Source organism: Alligator mississippiensis, chromosome 1 (genome assembly GCF_030867095.1).
Source record: "Alligator mississippiensis isolate rAllMis1 chromosome 1, rAllMis1, whole genome shotgun sequence".
NCBI lineage: Eukaryota > Metazoa > Chordata > Crocodylia > Alligatoridae > Alligator > Alligator mississippiensis.
This window is the reverse complement of record NC_081824.1, coordinates 323,001,980-323,029,902: the sequence shown is the minus strand read 5'-3', so window position 1 is coordinate 323,029,902 and position 27,923 is coordinate 323,001,980. Positions and strand designations below refer to the sequence as shown.

Sequence of the window (27,923 nt, the reverse complement as noted above, 5' to 3'; positions counted from 1 at the left end):
TCACTATGAGATTTGTTGCACTATTCACTGAAACAGAAGATACTGGTCACTGGATGCACCACAGGACATTGGATACTGGATGCACCACAGGACATTGCAGTATGGCAATTCATTTCTCCTTGTGAAAAATCTCTCTCACCCAAACATATTTTGACCAGCTCAAATATGGGATATTGGAAAAAAGTAACTGAAAGATCTCTTCCTGCCATGTTCCTGTCATAAACAAAACATACCATATTTACCCAAACCTAAGACGCCCCTGAAATCAAGACAACTCCCCAGTGATTAGATTTTATACATGGAAAGTTAATATTTTGTTATAAGCTTCCATGTATAGAATATAATTATTGGAGGGTCATCTTTGATCCAACCCTCCCACTGCAGAAGGCAGAGGTATAGGAAGGTCAAGCAACTTGCCCCTGCTAGTGCCTGTCCCCTGACACCTACCTGACTTCTCCCACAGCCTCGAGCTCCACCTCACCCTTCTACCTCTGCTCTCCCTTCTGCCTTTCTCTCCAGCATCTGTCCCCCTACTGCCCAGCATCTCTGCTCCCTCTCCCCCTGCCTCTCTGTTCCCCTCTCCCTCTCCTCCCAGCCTCTCTGCTCACCCTTCCCCAACCTCTGCACCCCACTCCCCCCACTTAACCTTGTTTTGCGCTGGAAGGCTCTATCCCCATGCTAGTACTACAATCTGCAGCATGCACAGAGCCGCTGGCATGGAGCAAGGGTCTGTGGGGAGGAGGGGGGCAGGCAGGGGATCAGAGGCTCTGTGGGAGGGGGAGACCGGGAAAAGAGGCTAGAGGCGAGAGATAAAAGGGTGCAGAGGGTGGCAGGAAGGGAAGGGCAGGCAGGAACTGCCACTACTGCCCTGACCCCAGGTACAGGCTAAAGCCCAAGTCACAGCAGCCACCTGCCCTGCCACTGTCCTTGTATGTGATTCTAAAATGAGGGGCTTTTCCCCCCATGTTAAATGGGGGGAACCTCATTTTAGTAATGAATAAATATGGTAGTCAACAAAAGCAAAAGTTTGGACAAAAAGTGAATTTCTAGTAAAACTGCAAATCATCAGCATTTTTTTAAAGCCAAACTTCCTCAAAAGCCTCTCATTTAAAATAAGACATGGCATTTGTTATTTAAGGAAGAACAGCTTCTTTTCTGGACAGATGTGGTAAGAGGTTGAAAACCACTTATATAACAGAAGCCAGTTATAAATATTGAGCAACTGCTTCCATTCTTCCTAGGAAGCATTTAAACATCTATGAGAAATATATATTTTTTAAAATTTAAAATCCCTTGTTAATTATTTCTTGTTTCCATTGATGACCAGATAAAGGCAAAGTTGGATATTACACATTCTGGGCCAGATCCACAGCTAATGTAAATTGTTTTATATTGTTTGATTTGAATATATCAACGGTTATAACCTCCTGCAAGGCCGATTCACGCTGGACATAAGGAAGAACTTCTTTACTGTCCGAGTCCCCAAGGTCTGGAAAGGCCTGCCACCGGAGGTGGTTCAAGCACCTACTCTGAACGCCTTCAAGAGAAACCTAGATGTTTTTGTTGCTGGGACCCTATGACCCTAGCTCACTTCCTGCCCCTGGAGCAGGGGGCTGGACTTGATGATCTTCCGAGGTCCCTTGCAGCCCTAACATCTATGAAATCTATGAATGTAAACTCTACCAGCTTACACTACCTAAGGATCCCTGCTTCTATTTAGATACAGAATGGCTCCATAACGATAAATAGGAGAGAGATCTACTGGAAGGAAATAAACATAGTGTCTTCCTTTTTTGATACTGCTGAGAAGTGTTCAGAGTCATAAATGCTGGTCTCAGGACAAGGTAGCTGCTAAAGAATTGGAGGGTTGTAAGAGACTCCCAGAGGTCCTTTAGTCCAACCCCCTGCACAGATGTAAGATTGATCATCCTTCATATATATCTGAAATATTCTTTACCTTATAAAGAATGTATTCATGTCAGCGAAACCTTTGCTGCCCTTTCAAAGCCAGTGGGGGGTGGGGGGGGGGTTGTTTTGTTTTATTGTTTTTTCTTGCTAATGGCAGTGGAAATAGCATGCAGCTTGTGCATACAGCAGCTATTTTCTCAGGATGCAAAATCCCTTTTCTAGGTACAACATCACAGGTCAACTCTGTGGCAAAGAATACTTAATACTTTTCATCTTCCCCATTTGAATTAATCATGACATCAAGGAAGAAATCTTAATAGATAGAGCAAGTGTAGTTGAGAGGTTAAGGGCTAAATGCTGTTTTACCTTTACATGTCTAGGTGATATTTACATAGCCAAAATTTACACTCATGTGGCTATGTAAATTTTATTTAGCCATATAAAGGTGAAATAGGTTTTGACCCTCAGTAACTAGGATACAGCCAGAAAGGCTATCACCATTGGACCCAGGACTAGAACTCAGAAGTTTCTGGAGCCCAATCCTCTGTTCACACTAGAATATTTCTATTTACCAGATTATATTTTTATTCTCCTTTATGGAATTTATGTTGGCATTGGGTGTGTCTACAAGAGATGCTAACTGCACAGTAGCCTAATAACACTGCAGTTGCGTGTCACATCACAGACAGTGCCAATATGCTACTGCGCAGTATTATTAGGCTACTGCACACTAGCGCACTAAAAAGGGATTTGCCAGCACTGCTGTGCAGTAACTTTGCTTACTCCACATTTATTTAGTATGTATACAAGCACTAAATTAAATGCACAGTAACCATTGAGCATTAATGAATGTGTAGACACAGCCACTGAAAACATGTACTAGAGTTTGTGATCTATATTGAAACCTGTTGCCCATGGGTGTAAAATATCTTTTTTTCTCAGACCTTGACATTTGAGTAAAAAAAATGGAGCTGGAAACCCTTTCCAGTTTTGTTTAATCAAAATGAGTCATGGCTCCCCTATTCTTGGCCAAAATTATACCAGACTCAGGCCTTGAAGAAGCACTCCTCACACTAACCTAACAGCTCCCGGAAAGACAAAGTCAACAGCCTTCTGCCATCCCAATACCCACTGGATCTTCACTTGTTATAAACTCTAAGTTTAGTATATTTGATAGTCTTGGGGCCTTCTGACTCTTAGTTCTACCATGTTTACTCTAGTCCTTCAACTTTTAAACTATAAATGGGAAGAATAAAGGCACGGGACATACATTTGGCAAAAACCAAAGAGAACATAAGCAGAGGTGTATTGGATCAGACTACAGGCCCATTTATTTCAGTGTCCTGTCTTCCACAGGAATAGAGTATGGATACTAAAGGGAAATAGTATTTATGTGGAGTCAATCCAGACCAATCTGCTCCCTGCTCTTCTTCCTTTACAGCTTACAGTATTCAAGGTCCTAAGATGCCCTAATTTGAAGTCTACATCCCTAACTGTAATGTTTATGTCCACTGATTGACTGGAAAAGACTGGAGAAATGGTCTGCAATCAATCAGATGAGATTCAACAAGGTCAATTGCAAAGTCCTGTACTTGGGACAAAATAATTGCAGGCACAAATACAGACTAGACAGTGACTGGCTGGGCTGCAACACTGCAGAAAAGGACCCGGGGATTACAGTGGATGATAAATTGAATATGAGCGAACAGCACGCTCTTGTTCCAAAAAAAGCCAACAGCATCTGGGGTTGTATTAACAAGAATTTCACTTGCAAATTGAGGGAAGTGATCCGCTCAATTCAGCACAACCTCAGCTTCACCAGTTTTGGGCTCCACTTTTCAAAAGGATGTGGACAGATTGGAATGAATCCAGTGCAGAGCAACAAAAATTATTAGGGGCCTCAGAAGCAAGATTTAAAGAACTAGGATTATTTAGTCTGGAGAAGAGAAGACTGAGAGGGTATTTGATAACAGTTTTCAAAGGAGATGGAGATAGGTTTTTCCCCTAGGTGATAGGGGACAAGACTAGGAGCGATGGCTTCAAGGTGCAGCAGGGGAAATTTAGGTTGGAGATTAGAAGGAACTTTTTGACTGTGAGGGTGGTCAAGCACTGGTACAGGCTACCTAGAGGAGTTGTGGAATCTCCATCCTTGGAAGATTTCAAGAGCAAGCTGGACAGACACTTGGCTAAGATGGTTTAGTCAGGATGGTCCTGCTTTAAGTAGGGGGCCTAGATGACCTTTGAAGTCTTCTCCAGCTCTACTTTCCTATGACCTTATGCTCCCTAATCCTGTATGAATTTGTCTGATCCTCTTTTGAGCATAGTTAAATGAATCAACCTCTACAACACCTTGTGGCAAAAAGAGTTCCACAAGCTAATTACACCCTAGGTAAAAAAGAGCTTACAAATCTACCAGCTGTCACCAATATCCAACAAACAGAAAGCATAGGGGACAAACACCCAATCTGAATGGACACCTCTGCCCTTCTGCCATTTTACAGTGAGGATTTTAATAAACTCTCAAGAGCTTGAAACCCATGCATACTTTTGCTGAACTTGAAACAGAAGAGAGGTGGATAGGCTGATTTAACTGGACCACATTTAAGGCAGAAGGCATATATGTATCAACACATACATCTCCCTAGAAAATCAGCCATCTGTATATTTCAAATTTGTAAAACAACATCATTAGACAGTAGCATAACTGGGGTGGGAGGGAATGGGTTCAAAAATAGCTGCTGCTGCTGCTATAGAACAGCTGGCTATTCTGCCACCATTGGTGCAACAGGAGCCACACTACTCCATGCATTGAGGCTGCCCAGGGTGCACAGCTTCCCTGTTACACCTCTGCAAGTAGGATTTAACACCAAGGTGCGAGGCTGCCATTTCTATGGTATCATACAATGTGCTACAGAAAAATGTCTTGATGGGCATCAACATATAGGAGTATGAAGGGAAGTATTGTTATATCAACAGCTAGTGGTTTGGGACCTTTAGTAAACAGTAAGTGATGTCTTTGTTTTCACCATGGCTTGTTCAGGGTAAAACAACCATGTATTCCTCCTGTTTAAAATCAGCCTGTAGACACTCATAGAGTTACCGATATAAAATAAATTTTTCAAGTGGTTCAGGAAGTAGAAGTCTATGCACTGCATAAAGACACGATCGGCCCAGACATTTTCTGATACACAGCCGACACAGCTGGGCAAGGCTAGCAGGACCTGGAAAAGAAGAGAGAAAAAATAAACAAAAATAATTGGCAATACAAATTGAAACCAAGAACCTGAATACAGGTAAGGCCCTATAAATCAAAACATGCACCATCTCTTGCACACATCTTGCATAACTCCATAATAGCTGAATAGACTTTGTACTTGTGTTGTGGTTCTACATTTTGGAAGCTGTGAGTGCTATAAAGATGTTTATATTTGCACAATGTTTTCCTGTTTCTTTCCTTGAGAAAAACCTTAGAATCAGGAAAGCATGTGCACATATAAGATCTGCAACTCATTTTATCACATGCCTGGGTCCACCCAATAGTAACATTCCTAGTATACAAAAACAATAAAAAAGTGGTAGGTACTCAGATACTATGGTATGTGGGAGACTAATTAGTAGGGTCAGTTTTTGCATGTACAATACATGTAACTGTATATTCAAACAGAAATGTGTGCGCCAAAATACCAATATCAACACATAATACCTTTTTTGTGCATAGTCATATACATCTCCTTGGTCACTGTGTCATAAAAGTCTCCCTCATTTCATCAAGCCCCAGATATAGAGCAATGGTTCTTTATTTTAAATTGTGACAGCTCATGCTCTTGGTTATGGAAGTCTATGGTTCAACAACTAAGGGCTAGTTGAGATGATAGCTGTTACAAATATTTTGAAAGAATTCTTTAGACAGCTAAGCATAAAAGTCTGATCCCAAATCTCCACATCTGCATCAGGAAAGTTTCACTAAAGATAAATTTAGGGGCCAAAATAGGCTGGAAAAGTCCGATTAAAATACATGAATTGGAAACAAACAAGTAAAATAGCCTATAGAGATAGAACTTGAGTTGAAGAGGGACATCATTCCTTGAAGCAAATAGAAAAGTAAAGGAAAATAAGCAAAATTTCCTGTTTCAAATTATCATTGCACAAACAGCTATAAAGGAAAATGCATTAAAAGAAAATATACAAATAAATATACCAGAAACAAACTAAGCAGAAAGAAAAATCTTCAGAGGAAGTTTTTGTGGTGCTTGTATTTATACGGTCTGTAATCCTCTTTTTTTGTAGACTGACTAGGAAAAAATTCAGGTGGAGAAATAGATATAATGAAGCATTTGAAAGCAAGAGAGATGGAACATTTGAATTGTCAACAGGTCATGTGGAATTTATTCATCTCTGAAAAGTGAAGAGTCAACAAGAATAAATTAAACTGTCATATGATCCATCTGACTGTAAAATGAACAGGCTGAACCAATGGAAATGGAAATCACAAGATTTTTTTGGGAAAAACTAATAGCAAAGAAAGATTTCTGTACGCTGACCTAAATTGTGATACAGTTAATGGAAAAAAATAAATCAAGAAGTAGGTTTGTGCCTATAAGACTTGTTTGTACATCCCCTTAAAGTGTAGTAGTGACCATTCTTGATGTAAGTGCTAACAAACTCAGCTATTGGAACAACAGATACAGAAGGTGAGGGATGGAACAGTTTATGTAAAATTAGCATAAAGCAGGCATCATCACTTCACAGGGGGTGAGGGGTTTGAAAATGAAAAGCACTAAATGGAATATTAAAGACAAAAATGACACTGCATGTGTAACATGTACAGCCAGCTGAAACAAAATCTATTCATTAGTCCAGTGATTCTCAACCAAGGAAACTTGTGAGATCCTTTGAAGGGTGCTGTGTTAATGCACACAACATTGACATTGCTCAGTGTGCAAATATTTACACATGATATGTTCTCCCACAGCATTCTCACAGGCAAGCTATGGAAGTATGGGCTGGATAAATGGCCTGTAAGGTGGATAGAAAACTAGCTGGAGCATCAGGCTCAGAGGATACTAATCAGTAGCTCGAAGTCTGGTTAGCAGCCAGTATCAAGTGGAGTGTCCCAGGGGTCAGTCCTAGGGCTGCTTTTTTTCCCCAATATCTTCATTAGTGACCTGGAAGATGGCATAGAGAGCATCTTCAGCAAGTCTGCAAATGACACCAAGCTGGGGGAGTAATAGATATGTTGGAGGCTAGGGTTAAGATTCAGAGTGATATATTGGAGGCTTGGTCCAAAAGAAATCTTATGATGTTCAACAAGGACAAGTGGAAAGCCCTGCACTTAGGATGGAAGACTTGGAACTGACTGGCTAAGCAACAGCTCTGCAGAAATGAGTCTGGGGGTTACAGTGGACAAAAGTGGAATATGAGCCAACAGTGTGCCCTTGTTGTAAAGACGGCTAGTGGCATACTGGGCTGCATTGGTAGGAGTCTTGCCAGCAGGTCAAGTGAAGTGATTATTTCCCTCTATTCAGCACCAGTGAGGCCACATCTGGAGTAGGCCTTTGCGAAGTGGCTAGTATTCGCTTCACATTCGGCCAATTCGGGGGATAGTGATTTGATACGGTGAGACGAATCACTGTCCCAAATTGATTAGGCTGAATCTGATTCAAAGATTTGGCTGCTGCTGAATAAGTAAATCTCTGAATTGCACAGGCCCCATCCCCACCTGCTCTCAATGGCTACCCCATGTGTCCCAGCTCCTGGCTCTTTGACAAAAAAAAAAAAATTAAAGCCCCCCCTTCATCAGCTGCTGCCAGGTGGGCGGGGGGGGGGGAATCCTTGCTGCCTCCTGTCACATGGCGGGCTCTGCCACAAGCCCCCTGATCCCCACCCGCTCTCCCAGCCCCGCCATGGCTGCCCACCCACCCAGCTCCCTCCCCTTAAAAAACAAAACAAACAAACAAAAAACCCCTGCTCACCAGTTCCTGCCCAGAGGGGGCGATCTCTGCTGCCCCCCACTACCCCATGCTGCATGGGGGGCTCTGCCACGAGCCCCCAGAAGTCCTGAGGCCACTGCAGCAGCCAGTGAGTGTGGGGTTTTTTGTTTTATTTTTTAAAGGGCCAGGAGCTGGGCCAGGTGTGGCAGCCATTTGCGGGGGGGAGGGGGAACTGGGAGAGCTGTCGGGGTTGGGGGGCATTCAAAGAGGCTGGGGGAGCAGGCAGGGGTTGGGGCCTGGCAGGAGACACCCCATGGCCCCCTCCCCCCTCTTTCAGCCCCCGTCTGCCCCCTACTTACCAGCATGGAGTCTGGGTCCAGCTCCCTGCTGCAGCCAGTGGGGACTGCTTGAATCATCGAAGCTCTTTGAATCTTTTCTGAATTGATTCAGAGAGCTTCAAATCAATTCAGACCTTTTAATTGGTTCCCCAATTCGATTCAAATTTGGAAATTTTGCCACCGAATTGGGCTGAACCTCCTCCAAATTGAATCAGCACTTGAAGTTTTGCACAGCCCTAATCTGGAGTACTGTGTTCAGTTTTGCGCGCCCCCCGCCAGAAAGGATGTAGACAAGTTGAAAAGAGTCCAGCAGAGGGCAATAAAAATGGTGAGAGAGGTATGGGGACATGACTTGTGAGGAGAGACTGAGGGAACTGGGCTTACTTAGTCTAGAGAAGAAAAGAATGAGAGGGGATTTAATAGCAATTTTTAACTATCTGAAGGGAGTTTTGAAAGAGGGTGGAGCTAGGCTGTTCTCAGTAGTGGTGGATGACAGAACAAGGAACAATCGTCTCAAGTCACAGCAAGGGAAATTTAGATTAGATATTATGAAGGATTTGCTCACTAGGAGGTTATTGAAAAACTGGAAAAGTTTACCCAGAAAGGTTGTAGACTCTCCATCTTCGGAGGTTTTTAAGACATGGATAGACAAAGCTTTGGCTGGGATGATCTAGTTGGGGAAGGTCCTGCTTTGAGCAGGAGGTTGAACTAGATGATTTCCTGAGGTCCCTTCCAACCCTAATTTTCTATGATTCTATGAATCACAAGCTGAATCCAGAAAATTCAAATGTGAACCTATAGTGTCAAAAACAGTCTAACCTGTTACGATCTCTCTTTGCAAGAGAAGAATTGCTTTACTCTTTTTCTAGCGTCATAAAATGAGTGAAAGCTAAGAGCTCGCATTTTTAGAGGAGTGCCTTGAAAACCACTGTTCTAGTCCCACTTTAATTAGTCAAGATAGGACATAAGTGATGTTTAAGTAATAGATAGGCCTTGTACTAGTTATCTGCAGGAAAAGAATTTCAGCCTATGAGGTCAAAGTGGAGGTATTAATACATTTATCAACCAATAGACAGAGGGCCAGATTCACCTACAGAATTATGCTGGCATGAGCCAGAGTAGATCTTTGAGCAGGGCTCCATTATCTGGCACTCAACCAAGGAAATGGTTGAAGCAGTGCGGAGCAGCCACTGGGCTGTGCCATCTACCCAATTTCACTGGACTGAAGAGGGCCAGAGTCTCAGAAACAGATAGTACCGGCTAGGCACAGAGCATAGAAAGAAAGTGATAGATTTAACACATCTCCTCTGCAGTTATCCTTTAGGTGAAATGACTATCATGCACAGGCAGCCTAGATAAAGAGGAGACGTATATTTTATCCAGCCCTCCAAGATCACTGGTGAGAGATACATACACAGAGAAGAGTACAAAGTTCAGTCAAAGAAAGAAAGGGGGCCTCTGAGCAGATTACAAAATAAGGTATTTGACACAGTAGACCATGTAAAAGCTGACTCAACATATCTGTAAAAATTACAAGAAAGGCAGAGCAGAGCATGAGAAGTAGATAAGAATTAAAGAAAACCACTTCTTAATTATACTCAAGCTGGGAGGCTGCTCCAACACAGTAATTAAAGTGCGTCAGAGCAGACTTGATTAACTGAGTCTGCTGGAGTGTGGCAATTGCCGCGCTCCAACTAGCCTCTGCGTCTTGTGTATCAGTGTCCCCACACTTCAAAATGGTGATGGGGGCACTTTAACTAAAGCTCGTCTGGTGAGTTTTAGATAAAGTGCCCCCGCCGCCATTTTGAAGTACGGGATGCTGATACATGAGCTGCTCCAGGAGCTTTGATTAGAGCAGCACTCAGAGACACTCAGAGTGCAGCTCACAAAGACACTCTCATGGACCCAGAGGGACAGCCTTCCATCTTCAGCTCCCTCTGTGCAAAAATGTTTATTTCCTACCTACGGGGACTTTTTACCATCTTGTACCATTTACTCTTTTCCCAGAGCCTGACAAAGGGACTTTGTTCCCAAAAGTTTTGTGCAGAAAAGGACAATCTTCTTGTGATTTCCCAGTTGGTTTAATAAATGGTATCATTTTGGAATCAAGAATTCTAGTTTTTTATATGTCTTTTTGTCTCAGACCAACACGGCTACCAAGTACACCCCTAAATATACGTTTGGCACTTCTATAGTCTTTTTTCACTTCTTTCAAAACACTTTCTGAGGTGAACAGACCACCTTTTATAAGGGATGTGCAACAGCTTCAGAGCTATGTTATGCTGTACAGCTGTGTGAATTTTGACCAGTCACTCCCATCAGTGCCAGAACCAGGAACAGAACTGTGACTTCCAGATTCATTCTTGTGCCCTATCCACTAACACTGGAAGACTATGGATAATCAAGAAAGAATCAAGAGAGGGGGGAACAGCACACTGAAAAATAAAGCTAACAAGAAAAAGTACTTATGAAAAGGAAATAAATATTATTCAATTTTTATTTAAAAAAAAGGAATCATTACCTTCCCGAAGCAAAAGTGCCTGTTCCACTTTGCTATTGGGGGCTGCAAGTTCAAGGGCACATTTGAATTCAGCATTCCTGCACTTCAAGCTAGCACCATAATCTGTTAACAAGTTAACAACTTCTGCACTGGATTTCCTAGCTGCAGCATGAAGTGGGGTGTCCAATCCTTTACCCAAGTCAACACTGGCTCCTTTAAAGAACACACATACACACAGAGAGACAAGAACAGACCACAGTTAGCCTTAACAGACCATAGTTAGCAGGCCACAGTTACCACTCACTTTGTTTTTCATCATTTAACTTAAATGCATCTGAGGATATGCAGGAGTCTTCCATTACCACAATTATCTTGTGAGAACTGTAGTCCTTAGTCTCCACAAAAAAACAGACTGCTATATTAATAATCTTCAAAAGACTTAAGAGCAAAATCAGAGCAAGAAAGAGAATAAAAAAAAAAGTTGAGCAATTGCTGCATCTTTTGACTACCTATTTAACAATGTTTAAAATCTGTTGTAGTGCTCATCAGATTAATTTAATTACTTTAGAAGAACTGTGAGTAAAGCATTTATCTGGGGCTAATAGAGATACACAGATTAGGCCATATTCTTTGCTTATGTAAACTAGCATTGATACATAGGTGACAAACATATATAGCATTGAGAAGCTGTCCTGTTGTGTAGGGCTGTTTATAGGGAACACTCTAATAAGCATCTTCTCTTCGGATAACTGACCTTCCCTCTGTATTTAGCGAGCACTGGATGAAGTGAATGCTTTGCCTGGCTCTTGATTTTCTGACACTCTAAGGGAACTGATTCAGATCACACAGTAAAGCATATGCCAAATTATTTGCCAGTCTTATACGTCATAGAATGAGAAAATCCCATTTTTTGTTCCAATTTCAAAAGATGCTTTATATTTTCAATATATTAGGAATGTACTGCTTGTCCCAAGTGGAGAAACAATAATTAAGGGGCTCAAGCATGGACAGTTCTTGCCCTACCCACAATGTACCTAATTCTAGAAGCTTCTTGACACAGTCCATCCTTTGATACATGCAGGCCACATAGAGTGGTGTTCCATGCTGAGAATGGTCTTGGTCAATATCAACATCATTAGCCACGAGAATTTCCATACACTCTCTGTGGCCTGGAAAACAGAGAAGAAGCCGTCTCCTCTTACTACTTTCCAGTAGGACACCTGACAAACACAAACTGCATATATAATATTAGATTAGAATATACAGAATAATGTAGAATAAACAAAAAATATTTATCGCTGGGGACCAGATTGTCAGGAGCAGATTATGTTTCAATAAGTATTTAGGGATAAAAAATAAATTCAAGTCCACTTAGTATAAGCTGCACCCAAAATCCTGAATTTACCTCTCTTTACTGCTTCATGAATGGGTGAAGCAAGATGATTCCCTAGCTGTGCCTTGGCTCCAAATTCAAGCAGCATGTTGACACAAGCCGCACTGCCACTGCAGCAGGCATTAAATAGAGGAGTGATCCCATCAACAGTGACTGCATTGACCTGAAACAGCAAGACAGGTATACAGCAATCTCTTTTAAAAGGGCTGCACTTCATTGCATGCCATGCACATACTGACATTAAATGCATCATATGGATACATGGATCTTGTTTAATTTCAGAACCCTATAATTCACAGCATTCAGTCACACACTATAGGAGACACCATTATCTTTCAAGTGCTGTCCTTTTTTATGAAGGACAGAACTACAGGATTCTGACAGTAACTACTATAAAAGCTCCTGCTGCGATCTGCTGAGAAAATTGATTTTTTTCTAGGAAGCTTTTAGAATGTTTACTAAATGTTAGGTTTCCAGCAACCTCAAATTGAAAAGTAAAATTTCTGAACAAAATCTTATTTTCTGGTTTTATGAGAGAAAGGGGGAGGGCCAGAGAGAGAAACATTAGAAAAATATTACAACAAAAAAGGTGAAAGTGCAAAAGTGTGTGGCCTTCCGAGGGCTGAGCATGAAATATTTGTCAGAACAAAAACACTGATCTCACCAGAGATTGAAAGCCCCTTCCCTGCAACACCCTTCATGGGGCTGCACATGTAGGATTAGCTGTCCAATTTTCTACCTTACAGAGTGCCCCATTGATGACCCAGTGTGACACAAACTGATCTACACTTTGTTGCAAGATGAAGTGTCCAAATTCAAGAGGGGAAGGGAATAGCTGATATTTTCTCTGAAAAAAAAATTCATTTAATCAAAAAAGGAAAAGAAGTACCTTTCTAGCTAGGAAAATTATTTCAACAGAAAAATTTCAGCTAGCCCTAATCCCACCATTGAAATGGAGTTTAAAAGGGTTTAGGTGAAAACTTTCCCTTGCCTACTTTAATGTAAGGCCAAAGCAATAAGACTGTACTAATTCTGTACAAGAACAGCTGGAACTTCCAGTTCTCACGGGGTAGAGTTCTACAGCTGAGGTTCTGTACCCAGCCTTCGGGGGAAGGATGGGACATGCCAGGCTCCTGGAACCCAATCCCAGCATATAGGGTGGTGCCAGACCCCCAGACCCAATCCTGGCACTTACAGCATGGTAGGGGCAGTGCTAGTTCTGGGGCCCAATCTGGGTGCAGACCAGCTGTGCACTACTCATTTCGCCTTCAAGGCCAAAGGCACCACTGTTCAGTAGCATCCACTTCTGCCACAGTCGGAGACAGCTGAACAAAAGACAGACTGGGCTAGATGGACCATTAGTGTGACCATTATGACACTTTGTTTGTTCTTATGTTCCTACTCCAGAGCTACGTTATGTTGCAGAGCTGCACTTTACTAATTCAGTGGCTAATGAAAATGAGAGAAGGTTTGACTGATTATGAAAGTATTATCCAATCTGAGTGGCTTCTAATTTGAGAGCAGAACTAACCTGAGGAGAAAACAGGGCACAAAGGATTGGAACACTCTTGGAAGAGCAAGAGGATTTTACAGGAAAAAAATGGTACCAGGTCAAGGCTTAAGAGTTGTACAGCAAAGTGTCATCTCCCTTGGAAAAAGCAAGGCATTAGAAATGTGTTGACTAACACATTGTAATTAGCAAGACACTAAACACTGTCTTACCCTTAACTAAAGAGATGTTTAAAATACAGCCATATATATAAACATATTAGCTGTCTGTGGGTCACATTTTTAAGCTTGCTTGTCCTTGTTTACAAGATGGTGAATCATGTTTTATGCCATGTTCATTGAAGCTTCCTCCCCCACTGAACATAATTAACATAACATAATTAACATAATTCCCCCCCCCCCATTATAGCCACAGCCCTGCCATTTGAGCTTTTGAACACCAGAAATGAGTTCTGCAGCTGGGCAAAGTTCTGTAAGAAGCACATTAGCCTTCATTTTACCTGTGGTCAGATGCCCCTTTCAGATGAGAAACTCCCATAGGACTTTGGAACTCAAGAGGCACTGACAGACATGCTGGCCCCCGCTCTAACTCATGGTGCTTTACATAAAGCACCATGAGTTAGAGCACTGCCCAGCGCCTGCCCCTCCAACCCAACAGATCTTCTTGGGGGAGGAGGTGGAAATCAAGCCTGCCTGCAGGAGCCCAAGGAGCTTGCCTGCAGATGAGGAGCTGCACCCCCCAGCCCTGCCCCTCTCCCCTCCCAGCTCCATGGCACTTTGCAGGAAGGGAGGAGGGAGCAAGCTGGCTGAGGTTTGCCTGGCCTGAGCTGGAGAGGTGGAGGGAGGAGGCAGGGAGCTCCAATCCACCTACCTGCCCTCCAGCTCAGGTCAAAGAAACCCCAGCTGGCAGCTTGCTCCCCCTCCCCCCTCCCTTCCTGCAGACAGCCCCAAATGCCCCACAAATTAACCCTAGGGAACAAAAGTTCCCTACTGTGCGCTACAGTGGAGAGCCTTCACCTGATCCCTCATTTGATGAGGGTTAATTTGATATGTGATCGGCCACTTTAAAAACATTCTGCAGACATGCATGTGTGTCACAGCATGTCTGTAGAGTGCTTTCAGGGGGCCAATTAAGCATCAAACGTAACTTCTGTCTCTGCCCAAGATGATAGTTGTCCCTTCCTACAAGTTACCTGCTCCCTTCAAGACAGGGTTCCTGTTCCTTTGGGGCCCCCTGTCCATTCTTGACCTCCCTTTTCCTGGTAAGCCTAAAATCCCCCATCCTATACAGCTTTTAAAACAGTAGGTGGAAGATGGTAAGAAAATAGTTGTAAGCACTCAGACTTGATTGATTTTATAATGGACAGCCAATCAGACTTGAAGTGAAAGTAAAAAGACTGATAAAGAAGAACAGCTTCTTTCATTCTTTTCTCCCCTGGGTACTGACTTACTTGATAATAGAGAAAGGAACATTAGGAAGTCTAATTTCAGAGTAATGACTTCATAAGAAAGACAATTAAACAACAAAAGCACTGAAGAAAAGCAACAGAATGGGGCACTCTTTATCCAAGAGGCTACATGTCTATTAACTTTAAGTATAGGGAGAAGGAAAAAAAGAGTGCCTGAAACAATATGTTACATTCAAGAACAGGAATAGAAGAGTAGCGACCGAGATGACAAAAGTGACAACTGATTGTTCAGCCTCATGATTTTCTGGGTGTTGGAAAGATATGCTGTTAATAAACCAAACCATTGCTTCATTGTCTTTTCTTTTTTTAAAGAACATATCCCAAAGAACTGGAAATGCAGTGAAGCTGAGGATCAATGTTTGTTTCTTGCTCTCTAGGGAATTAAAAGTTAATATACAGTGTGCACAGTTATTTAATAAATATAGTTTCTCCCACAAATAGGCAGTTGTTAGATTGGAGTTACCCATTTTGTCGCCCCTCAACATGTCAATAGCTCAGGACAGTAATTAGAGGAACCTGTAACCAGGCTGAATGAAATATATTTCATTAAACTCCAATATTTCCATTTTAAAATGCATTTTACCTTAGGTCCAACTTGGGGGAAATGTTGCTATTTTATTAACAGATAAAATATTTCATTTCTTTAAGCCCATTTATTTTTTACTTATATGCAAGTTTCAAACTAATCTCACAAAGGACCATGGGGAATTCCAATGATCACTGTGAAAAGAAAAGGATAAATCATTAACATAACGATCATTATGGCCTGGTTATTCTAATTTTTTATGTTGATCACAGTAAAGTTTCACAGAAGAAAGACAGAAGGGAATATATTGGAGACTAAAGCTACAACAAAGCTTTGAGATCCTTCAGGATGAAAGCCATCACTAAAGAATCATAAACAATTTATTATTGGTGAAAACAGAGCATTTTTTCCCTTTTGTGTCTAGAATTTGTCAATTTTGATATGTGCAGCTTGGAATCACTGTCAAAGATAACTGTACCACAGAGTACTGATCGCCCCTTCAGAAGTTTGGCTCCATTCCTAGCATAAGCTGCATGACTAACTGCATGTTCTAGATTGCGTCAACATATGCCAACTATGTATCATGTAGCTACCAAGCACAGGATCCTATATTCTTTTTCAACTCTACAAACCCATGTAAATCACTATGATCTTTAACACTCACTTGAGCACCATTCTCCAGTAAAACTTTTGCACAAGCAACATGGCCACCAAGGCAGGCCTCATGGAGAGCAGAAACTCGGTCTATTGTCACAAGGTTCACATTGAATCCCTGGAAATCAGAAGAGAGATATGAAAACAGGCGGATGCGGGGTTGTGGACACCCCCATCACAAACAAAACATGAAATGCAAACATTACTGTTCCACAAAGGCCAAGACTGCATTCCCGGCTCTTGTGCAAACTCCTATTTAAATCAGTGAGAGTTATTGCAGAATATGCAAGAAACAGATGATCCTTTTTTGACACTATAGTTCTTGCCACCAACTAGCACCCCCAAATGTAGATTTGCAGCAAAAGATAAAGGGAATCTGCTGTATGATACAGTAAACATCAGGAAACACTATACTTTTTTAGACTCCAATAGTGAATTAACTTCCTTATTTCTAGATACAAATAATAATCATAGCTCATAAGCTGTATTTTTATCTGTAAACTAAATACAGCAATATTACTGGTCTAAGTTACATTATACTGTTTCCTTTTCCTCCCTTTTCTAGAAAACACTTTAAACAGAAAAAAAGAGACTGTTGAATAATAAGCCCTTTCTAGGAATGTCTGAATAAGAGCTCTTTTATTAATTTATATTTGAACAGAAAACAGTGATTCTCAACCAGGGTACCATGGCACACCAGGGTGCTGCAAGATCCTTTTAAGGGTACCACAGGGTGCCTCACAATATTAACACTCCTAGGTGTTAATATTGTGAGGCAATATTCACAAAATAAACTCACAAAATTCATAATTCACAAAATAAACTCAGAGATTTCAAACAGGAATCCATAGTGTCAAAATATTCTAGTATGTTGTCGTATTAAATTCTTTGCAACAGAAGAACTGCTCTATTCTTTTTCTTTCATTAAAAAACAAATGAAAACTAAAAGTTGGCATTTTCAGCAGGTTGCCTTCAGTGAAAACAACTATTCCAAATACTCACTAAGGGAAAACAGCACAAATGTGCTTGAATCCAAACCTGTGTGGAATTTTGTGAATACATTTTTCAGACTATAGCAAAGTCAAATAGAAAATAAAAATTTACACCCACATGCAAGAATACAATATGAGCCAACTGTACTATAGTGTAACACGGATAACACATTCTGGTATTTTAAAATGCAGTTGTTGCAAATATCTGATGCAAAACACTAAGCAGCTCACACGATGGCAGCAGTGTGCTTTCCTCCTCCCCCCCACCCTCTTCCCCATAAGTAAATTCTACACAAATTTACTTTTATGTATAAAAAGGTATAAAAACTTGTGGGCAGACAAATGCTGGGAAATTGTCCAGCTGCAATCCACTTACACAATAAGCAAAAACAGTCATAATACTCTGTAGCATAACCATTTAAAATAGAAAAAGCAAATATAGTTAAGTAATAGCTAAGCAATCACATTGATATTAAAACATGACATTGAGAACCTCTCTGGCTTTAGGCATCAGAAGGGGAATAAGCAAGATTCCTTTTGCACTGGTAGCTTATTGTCTAAGTTATCCTTTTTTATAGTTTTCAAGTTTACCACATGGTATCTTTACAAGAAGAAAGGTTTTCTACAAATCCCTTGTGTGAAGAAAGAAATGACAGCAGTGATATAGCATTAATTAAGCACATTCCTCTAACATGGGAAATGCAGCAATCTACAAGAGAGGAAAATATTTTATCAGAGTAATTCCTTTAATCAGCAAACACTCTTTAAAGACTCAGGTATGGGATGTGAAAGCAGCTTTCCCCATAGCTACATTTATCCAACATTTCCCATTTTTATAAAGGAACTGAAAACAGGGTCTTATACTTTTAAAAATACAGATATTTGTTAAGGTTTCTCACTGGGTACTGGCAATGGCTAGTCTTTTGAAAATGAAGTGCTTTGTTTTCTGGCTTTCATGGGCAGACTTTTTTTAAATCACGTCACCTCTAATTCGTTGGAGGTTGTTCCTAAATCATTCAGGTGCTTTTGAAAAATCTTCTATGTGACTTTAAATAAAGCTACATGTTTAATATTAACTGAAGGGTAAGTATCTGAGAAACAGTGATCAACTGGTATGATACTGCATGAACAGCTTTACCCTTTCATTTATCTTGCTGCTGTGGATCAGCTCTGTCCCACTCTCTATAGATTATTATTCCCCACCTAACCAAATGGGAGCCCACTCTTCTACCACTGAAATCTTCACAAATAAAATATTCAGCTATATGCATCTACACAGGTAAAACAAGCAGTACCGTGATCCTTATCATAGCTGAAGCATCGTTGTGCCCCAGCCATCCCGTGTCTACATGTGCATGGCTGTACACTCAAGAACACCACTGTCAGATAGGTACTTCTGTTTACAAATGCTAACCTATGACAGAGTCAATTTGTTTACTGCAGTCTAATAGGGCTGTGCACCTAGACACCGAGACTTTACTGTGGAAGTAATTAGGCAACATCACAGTAAACATCTCATGTAGATGCATCCACTGAACAGGCAGGGATTTCATTTTTCAAATTAATTACCTGAAGTTGGAGGCTTGGGACCAAATGGCCAATAAACAGAAGAGAATCAGTTTTCAAATTTCAAAGAAGTGGTTGTGGTACCCTTTAAATAACCACATACAAGTAAGTGTCAGGAGCTGGGGATTTCTTGGTATTCACTCCATTCCTTTTAGAAATCCCTCATTTCAGCCTCAGGCTCATTTATGCTCCACACAAATCCAGGGTCCCCCTCAACTTTAATGTGGAAAATCACTGTATTTTCTCACATAATGGGCATAAGAAAGTAAGTGTGAGTATGCCTCATTTGGGGTCTCTGTCATATATCTCCCACATTTATCAACTGACAGGTGGAGAAATAAGGTTGGATCTCAGGAGATGCATCTACACAAGACATATACTGTAGAGTAGATTAATTAGCTCCACACTAAATGTCTTGCGTCTATAAGTTCAGCCTTATTAGGCCACAGGAAACTAATTAACTCTGCAGCAGTGTAGTACTTGTAAATACAAGTACTATTCTACTGCAGAGATATTTACTATGCTGCAACACACATGTAGATGTTGACCTGAGTTTAAATTGTACCTGGTCTGCCCTGCCAGCAGGGGGCTATAGTCCTGCTTGCTGCCTAGGCACATGGCTTGGCAGATGTAGGAGCCTTGTGTCCCAGCTACCTCCTCCACCATCCGATGCAGTCATTTGTTGCCCAGGCCTGACCCCTGGTATCCCCTGCCAGCCTAGGGTTGCTTCTCAGAGCCCAGACCATAATGCCACTGCCAGCTTGAGCCTTGGCCTAGCCCTCATGCCCCCTGCCAGCCTAGGGCTGCCCTGGCACCTGTGCAGCTGCTAACAAAGCCAGAAGCTGCCCCTGGATGCTGCAGGGGGGCAGAGCAGGGCAGAAGCAGCCCCTGCTTAAACTGTTCCTCCTGGGCTCAATTTGCTGCTGTCCTAGGAGCATGTGTAGACTGCATCTGGGAGTAGTATACTGCAGTGCAAATTGCTCCACACTTTATTCAGTCACAATAATTGCACATATAGGTGCACCCAGGATGAGGTTTCTTGGGTATCTGTAGTAGTGGGCACTGATAGAGAAGGCACCAAAAATCTAATAATCCTAACTTGTCCCATTGTCCTTATGCACTATGCCATACCGCTTCCTATCTCCTGTTCACTGCCCTCTGAATTCTTGGCTTCAACTGTAATGGAGACTACCCAGTCCCTTATGAGACTACCACCCACCCAACTTGTATATGCTCCCCAATTTATGCCTTTCTAAAAGGAGTTGGTCTCTAAGGTGCCACCTTGCCTTTTCTTCTGCCTCTCCCCAACTAGGAACATACCTGATTGTTTTATAAAACAGTATTTACATTTAAACCTATACATTTAAACCTATACATTTTGCCTCCTCAATCCCATGTAGCCTGTTTTTATGGTTAGTCCTTGAAAAGGAAGCCAAAAGTTGGAAAAAATCTGGAATCTAAAAAAAAAAAAATAGCATCTAATGAATTTATTTCTGGTTTCTTACCTGTGCAATCAAGGTTTTCAAAGATAAGAGGCGCCCTTGGAATGCAGCTTCATGAAGAGGTGATCGATCCGCCCATGAGCCTAACACAGCACAGGAGTTAATCCAAATATAAAGTAAAAACATGAAAACAGAGATGCAAACTGTTCCAAATGAACATAGGAAAAATTTTTATTTGTATACGTGCGCACACGCACGCAAAACTGCCTACTAAATTCATTTTAGTGAGAGAAGATAAACCTTCAGCACTTTTGGAATAGCAGGGCACTTTTTTAGGTATTTGGAAAAAAAGGTTCATGGGCAGAAACTTTAAATGCAGCCAAGTAAGCTAAGAGCACAAATCCAGTCCTGCTGAGACTCTCTGTGGTACTTGAGAAAATTCCACCCTCTGATCCTAATTTTAAAATCTTGACCATAGCCTTTAATTGGTAACTTTAGCTGAGTGCCTAGCAAACCAATTTAATATGCCCAGAGCAATTTTCTCTCTGACTTAGCAAATACGTATTATGAATGTCTCTACCTTTCCCTCCAACCAGGTTAGCAGATATCGATATTTTACCTCCTCACCCAGGAGTTTCAAAGAAACACTGCCCAACACTCAATTCCTACTTTTCTACATCGTTTTGAGCAATTCATCTCAAGTAAACTCCCCAGTGAGATCTGTGGGATGTCTTTTTTCTTTGTCTGTCTGTGGTTGTCCTTAATTTTCTGCTTGGTTGAATGACTATACAACCTATAAGTAGTAGCTCCACTTAGAAACATTATTTTAGTTGTAAAGATTCAGAATTTGCTGGGGGTGTGTTGCCATTTAAGACAGAATTGTGTCAAAGTCCAAGCATTTTTCCCAGAGTTAATAGCTACCACGATAAGATGGAAAGGAACGTGTATCATTATTTGTCCTAGTTCCATCTAAGGTTTTCTTTTTTATAGAACCCTTTTCCTTAACATTTGCATTCTTATGTACTTCAATGTATTAAACCTCACATTTTCAGGAGATAGGGAAGTACAATTATCTCCGTTTTGCAAATGGGGAACCAAGATGCAAAGAAATCAGTGAGAGTTACATCTTCCTAATATATCTGAGGATCTGGGCTTAAATTTTTTGGCCAAGATCAGACAGTGAAATAAGTAATTGAATCTAGGTCTGCAGAGTCCCAGGCTAGCACTAGGACCACTCGCCCATTCTTCCTTTCTGCTGGGTCCCAATGTTTCAGCTGGACCAAGGATGAAAATAGTAACAGATTAAAAATGCATGATCAGCAGTGGCCAGACGCACAATATGAGAAGGAAAGATGGGAAATCCATTTATATTGAAGGGGCTGGTCAGAGATGCATAGGTGCAGAAAAGCTAGAGCTATGCATTAAAATCCATGGATTAAAAGCGAATTTATTCTTTATGGTACTTTCTTCCACGTTGTTTGTTGCTGTTGTTCAGTGTTTTGCTCTGTGGTAGGGCAATTCTTGGCCTTTTCATAGTTTATTCAACAGAGAAAGGCAGAACACACAATAAGCCTTTGTTCATTACCATTACTGCTTTTTTTTTTTTGGCTGGCATTAAGCAATCCTCAAATGTTTTTTTTCCCCCCACCAATCTCAACATCCCCGCCCACCAAATAAAGAGAGACTTATTTACCAGACCAATAAATAAATAAATAAATAAATATTATTAAAGCTGTTGCCACATTTCATCAGTCTCCCAGTAAATACGGTCATGGAGTGACCTCCAGGGGTTGCTTGCTCAGGACAGCTGCATCCTTGTCTCTGGCAGAGTCCCTGGAAGCCAGCCTGGGATTGACTTCTAAAGCAAGGGACAACCCAGATTTCTTCCAACTCTGAGACCCCAAACTTTTAATATTTCACATTTCCTGATTCTCTGTGGCCCTGACTGAACATCCAGTTCCCCTCCTGAGAGAGGGACTTCACCTCCTGTTGGGAAGATCCACCGCAGCCACTAGTACCGCGCAGCACAGCAGATAATCTCTTCAGTAAAGGCATTCATTGGGGCAAAGGCCACCCAGCCAGAGGTTTTCTGCCTTTGAAGGGGTTAATCAATCCCTCCTTCCCCAAACCAACTTTGCACAGCCTTGTGCACCCCCAAAGATACTCAGCTGCTCCCTTTCTAGTCTCTCCAGTTCTATAAATCTCTCCACTTCTCAGTCCCCAGACTCTTCTGGTCAGGAGCTGCCAACCTGATTGTATTCCTGGGTGTCAGGCACCTCAGTTTTGTTGATGTTAACAAAGCTATTTAAGGGCCCCTGCAAACAATTGAGCTTTCTGCCATGCCACAAGTGCATGATTGTTGGATCACACATCAGATCCCATCACACCTTATTGCTGGTGCAGTGGAAGCCTGGGATCATGATCCTGGGCTATCGCTGCATGGGGAAGAAGCAAGCTCCTACAGGTGGGAGCCCCTTCTGCTAATGGGGATCCTAGGCATGGAGATGTACCATGCACCTGCATGGCTGGGAATACCATCAGCTAACTTAGGCTCCCAGTCAGAGGAATTTGCTTCTTGCCCATGCAGGGGGAGCCTAGGATCATGATCCTATGCACCCCATGGCTGGGAAACCTGTCAGCTAACCTAGGCTCCCAGGCACAGGGGTGCACCCGGCCATACTTTCAATTAATGGCATGATAGGAATCAGCCACAAAGTTATTACACATTCTTGTAATAACTTGTTCCTCATTTTTGATGACATTTTATGATTGAATGTGTGGCTGGATCACAAATTAAGATGCAATTAACTGGTTAATGATATCATGCCTAAGTGTAAGGTGTGGCAGCAGTCTGAGAGTCATAGTTCACACTAAAGGTCCATCCTGTCTTGTCCTGCATGAAGACAGCTCTGACACTTAACCCTTCATTTTCTGTGCACAGGCTAATGGGGTAAGCTAAGTCACACAATATAACAACATGAACACAGTTAATACAGAAATATCACAATAAAACCCCACAGTCCATTCAAACCCCCAAATCACATATGCCCACAACATTAGAGAGGAAAATAAAATCAGAAACCTGAAAACTGCCATGCTTAGCCTGGATTCTTTATGAGACAATGACCCAGGGTTAACTAATAATCATAACCTTGGGTTTTTATACATGTGCTCCGGAGGGTGGGGGGTGGGGGGGCACTTTAATTAAAAGCATCCAGAGTGTCACACATATTACCGTCCCCATGCTGAAAATTGGCAGCAGGACGCTTTGAACTAAAGCTTGTTGAATGAGCTTTAGTTTAAAGCACCCTGATGCAATTTTTCAGTGCAGGGACACCGATAGATGTGACACTAGACTCTGCTAGAGCGTAGTAATTACCACGCTCCAGTAGACTCGGTTAATTGAGCCTGCTCTGACATGTAATTACAGTATACATAATCAAAGCAGCCTCCCTGCATGTGTATAGGAGCCCCTTGACTTTGCCTTTGTAGAGTTGCAACCATACAGCATTCCCAGAGAAAGACATTGTTACATAATTTCCTTAAATTTAATAATAGCAATAATACCAGACCTGCCAAAAATGATCATTAAGATTGCCTGCTACTTTCTCTTCAGCTCCTTACATCTTTAACAAACTACTTGGACTAACATTTTCCATGAGGGGTATTTGCCTTATCATAATAAAACATGAGTCTGAAAAAACCTCCAGAGTGAAAGTGCCTGAGGCAAGGAGCCAGGGTGGGGAAGAAACAGAAGACCAGAATGGAAGGGTCATATGTAGGAGAGGCTTGTCCAACTTCTGAGCAGCTTGGGCCCACACACCATGTGTCCCCTGTCAGCAATGGCAGGAAGCAGAAGCTGGAGGAGGGAGGAAAAGCCCAGAGACCCTGGTAGCCACAGAAGGAGTGTTTGGGGGCAGCGGGGTGCAGAGGGTGTTTGTGGCCAGGCAGGAGCCTTCAGGCTACAAGTTAAACCCTCACGGGCCATGAATTGGGCAACTCTGTTGAAGGAGATGAGGCAAAAGGGGGGTAAACTTCGGGGGAACAGGCAGAAGATTTGTTAGATCAATGATTCCTACCCCCACTACCTGAAATGCAACTCAAGATTCCTCGGTTCTACTATCCCTCCACTGTTAAAAAATATCTATGAAACGCGCAGGCCCAGTGTTGAGGAAGGCAATCTATTACTGATATAAAATATTCCATTGGACCAAATGGCTCAGGCCTGAGCAGTGCATCTAAAGGTTCCAGCCCTGCTACTGACCTACGTAGGAGTAACGATGACGTCACATGATGACACTTCTGATTAAGTTCACCTGTACTTATATTCTGTCCCAGGCTTTATATGACAGTCTGGCAGAAGGTAGGGCAGGGTGGCACCTTAGATACCAGCTGGTGGAGAGGTGTACGTTTCATAGGCAACAAGCTGCTTTGTCAGGTGTTTATTCTCCAACATGCCAACCTGCCCTGCCTTCTGCCTGGCCGCAGGTTAACAGGGCTAACTACCTCTATGAACAGTCTTTAATTCCAAAACCAAATTATTTTTTCACGTGCCATGACTCTTGCAATATACACAGATCCACAAGGCACATACCCCTCACAGATCCATGCATATTTGCTGAGCAGCTTGTTTAATGTTTTGTTCTCTAGTCCTTGTTCAATTTGTGGGCTTAGGACTTATTTTCCAAACATTTTTAAAACCTTGCTCATAAACCAATTTTGTGGGCTTCTCTATGCATCTCTTCACTATCACTCCCAAGTGCTTTACAAACAGAAATCTATCTTCATAACACCCGTGAAATAAGGAGCATATTTTTTTACATTTATAGATGGAGAGCTGAAGCACAGAGGGCATTAGAGATACGCAAGTGAGCTCTGAACAAGCTCATTTGGGTACCACAAGGAATGTCACCATGTTAGATAATCAGTGGGCATTTCTACATATGTGCTTAACTGTGCATTAGACTAATTTACTATACAGTAAAGCATCACTGTCTACACATGTCTGACAATTGGGTCGGTGTAGACTGATTTACAGCATTGTCGGATAGTCCCATCAGATGCAGCTACTATCCAATGGTGAAGTAAAGTACTGTGCTTAAACGTATGTGGAGGCAGTGATGTCGGGATTAGTTTACTCTGGCTCAAATTGTGCCAGGGGTTATTCAGTCGCATGAATTGCACGTATAGACGCACCTAGTGTGTCTAATTAGCCTGGGTGGAACACCACACTACAGAGGTTATATTGCTTCCAGTATGTAAGCTAGCTCTGCACAGCACTACATTAAGGCATGTATTCAAATCACTTATTCTGGGGACCCAATTCTACAGGTAAGACCCTTTTCCCCTCCCAAAGTATGTAGGTTTATATAGCATTTGTATACAAACCCCACTTACTTTTGTCCTCAGTAACACTTATGAATGCACAGCACTTCTGTAAATCAGAAAGGAGGTAAAATCCAGCTGGAGCTACCCTTATTCTCCATTAGGTCTCAAATCCTGTACAAGACCACCCATTCGAGAGATAATAGGACTCAAGTGGTACTTGCCCTTCCTTTTCACCTGCCTTGTGGCTTTGAGGAAGGCTGCAGGAAAGGAATCAGACAAAGACTATAGGTCAGAAGAAGCAGCTACAGAACCAGCAAAAGCAAAGACCTCTGGATAGTCAGAGTAGTTTCTATAGTTTTGACTGGACTGCCTCTTCTCTGTGCTGTTTGGATATTTCCTCTCTCACTTTTTTGACCTCGGAAGTCCTGCTCAGCTCCCAGCTGAGGATTTTAGCAGACCTTTACTGAGCATAAAACTAAGAACGTCTCAAAGGCTTATAAACTGGTGAACTTTGTAAAGCTTTTCATAAGGATGGCAAACACCCTCTCTCTATCAAAGATTACCTTCTGATCAAATTTCAACTCCCTATTCCAAAGTATGGCATACTAGAACTTGTTAAATAAAAGCTTGCTGATATTTTTAATAGGCAGTAAATAGAACATTTTTTCCATAGCTTCAGATACACAAACTCGATCATTTTAGAAATTTAAAACAGGGTCTGTATAAAGAAGAAGATCAGGCAAACATAGGAGTAACCAGAGCACCCCCATCTATACTTAGCTTTACGCACACACCACATTGTATATTCCAACATATAAAATAAACATATACAGTGCATCTCATCTATATTAGTCACACATTTTATGTTACATACAACAGGGACACTTCTCACCATGAAAATGCACGCAGCTGTGTATTTCCATGCAAGTCACAGCAACATACCTCCCTGAAACATATGGCAAATGTAGTTCCCGTAAGGGGCATTTCTTAACTCCTCAGTTATGAAAGACATTTCTGAAACACCATGGATTTCCTATATTTCTGGAGGAAAATGGAGAAAGTTTGCTGCTACTTCTCTTGCCATTGCATTACTTTGTGTTATGCTGCAAAACTTCATCTGTAATCCAATACAGTACACAGGCAACATCATCACATGACCTAGTGTTTTGAAAGACTATCCTTGCAAATGGCAAATATGATACAGTCCTGGAAAACTTGTATGTACTTAGCTAAGAATCTTTATATGGGTAAACCTACCAGTTATCAAGTGTCTTAACGGCATTTTGGTTAAGGCACATGAATTAAATACTTAATTCACAAATAAAAAGAAGTCTTTGCTAATAACCCATAATTTACAAGACACTATGGAGACAAGTACAAAACAACATGAATATTACAAATTCTAGTCAGTAAGTGCCTTATAAAAAAGCTGGTACAGCCTTTCTTTTGACAGGACTCTGATTTTCTGGCCACAATTTGATTCTGGCAGCACCCTGAATAGCCATTTTTCACCATAAATAGTTCTATTGACTGCCTTGGACAAACTTATGGTGTAAGCCTGTAAGGCAATAATTTTCATAGCTGAGTGGGAAGTAATATTATTAGAAAAGAAACAAAGGTAAATGATCATTTTGAGAGCCTGCCAAATATTTTATTGCCAAATTTGATTTTCATAATCATGCCAACTGCTTTCATTTTATAGCTCAGTACGGTTCAATAAAACAGATATTCTTGGCTTGGATTCAAATGAACAGTAATTACACCCTTCCTAGTGTCTTCCTTTAGGAAATTCACATTCTCTGTCTTTTCTCTTACTGCTCTCTGGTTCTGACTCAAACTTAGTAAAACCCTTCATTACTCACACAGTTAACTCTAACAGCTGGTCTGCTTCCAAAAGCAATCTTACTTCCTATACTTACGCAAACATTTTTCACACGTAGGCTGTCTAATTGTTAGACTCATATTTTGCACACCCAAAACATGCCAGTGCATGCTGCCACTGTGCAAAGCTTGCAGAAATGGAAAGTGTGGTCAAACCATTCAACCGGCACGTTTAGCAACTACCTCAACTTCTGGCAGCACAATGATTAAAATTTAATTCCTCAAGACCTCCATATTTAGAGAACATGTACTTAAAGTTTGAGTGTCTGAAATTCATTTTACCTGGTACTATTCCATAGATCTCTTCTGCTATCCTGGCAGCTTCTTTTCTGTTGCCTTTAACAATATAGAAATGGGTCAGCAAAGCCAAGGAAATCTTAATTAAAAGTTTGAAACAAAACAAAGCAAAGATTGCAAAATAAATATTATTAAAAGCATGGAGTATAGAACTGCCCTCCATTTTGGTTTGCTTTTTGTATAGTTTTCC

General features: G+C 41.5%; 1 protein-coding gene across 2 annotated transcripts; it reads right to left on the bottom strand.

Moving 5' to 3' along the window:
- Positions 1–602: 602 nt before the first annotated feature.
- ASB11 (ankyrin repeat and SOCS box containing 11) lies at positions 603–27,896 on the bottom strand. 2 transcript variants are annotated; one of them, XM_059720904.1, is made up of 7 exons: positions 27,719–27,896; positions 20,291–20,370; positions 16,238–16,345; positions 12,082–12,232; positions 11,711–11,845; positions 10,698–10,889; positions 603–5,129 (listed from the first exon to the last, which is right to left on the bottom strand). In XM_059720904.1, exons 1-7 carry the CDS (start codon positions 27,894–27,896, stop codon positions 5,005–5,007), a joined length of 969 nt encoding a protein of 322 aa, XP_059576887.1. In that variant the 3' UTR covers positions 603–5,004. The 2 variants fall into 2 exon arrangements, with proteins under 2 accessions (XP_059576887.1, XP_059576888.1); XM_059720905.1 differs by having other exon boundaries at positions 16,238–16,294.
- Positions 27,897–27,923: the final 27 nt, after the last annotated feature.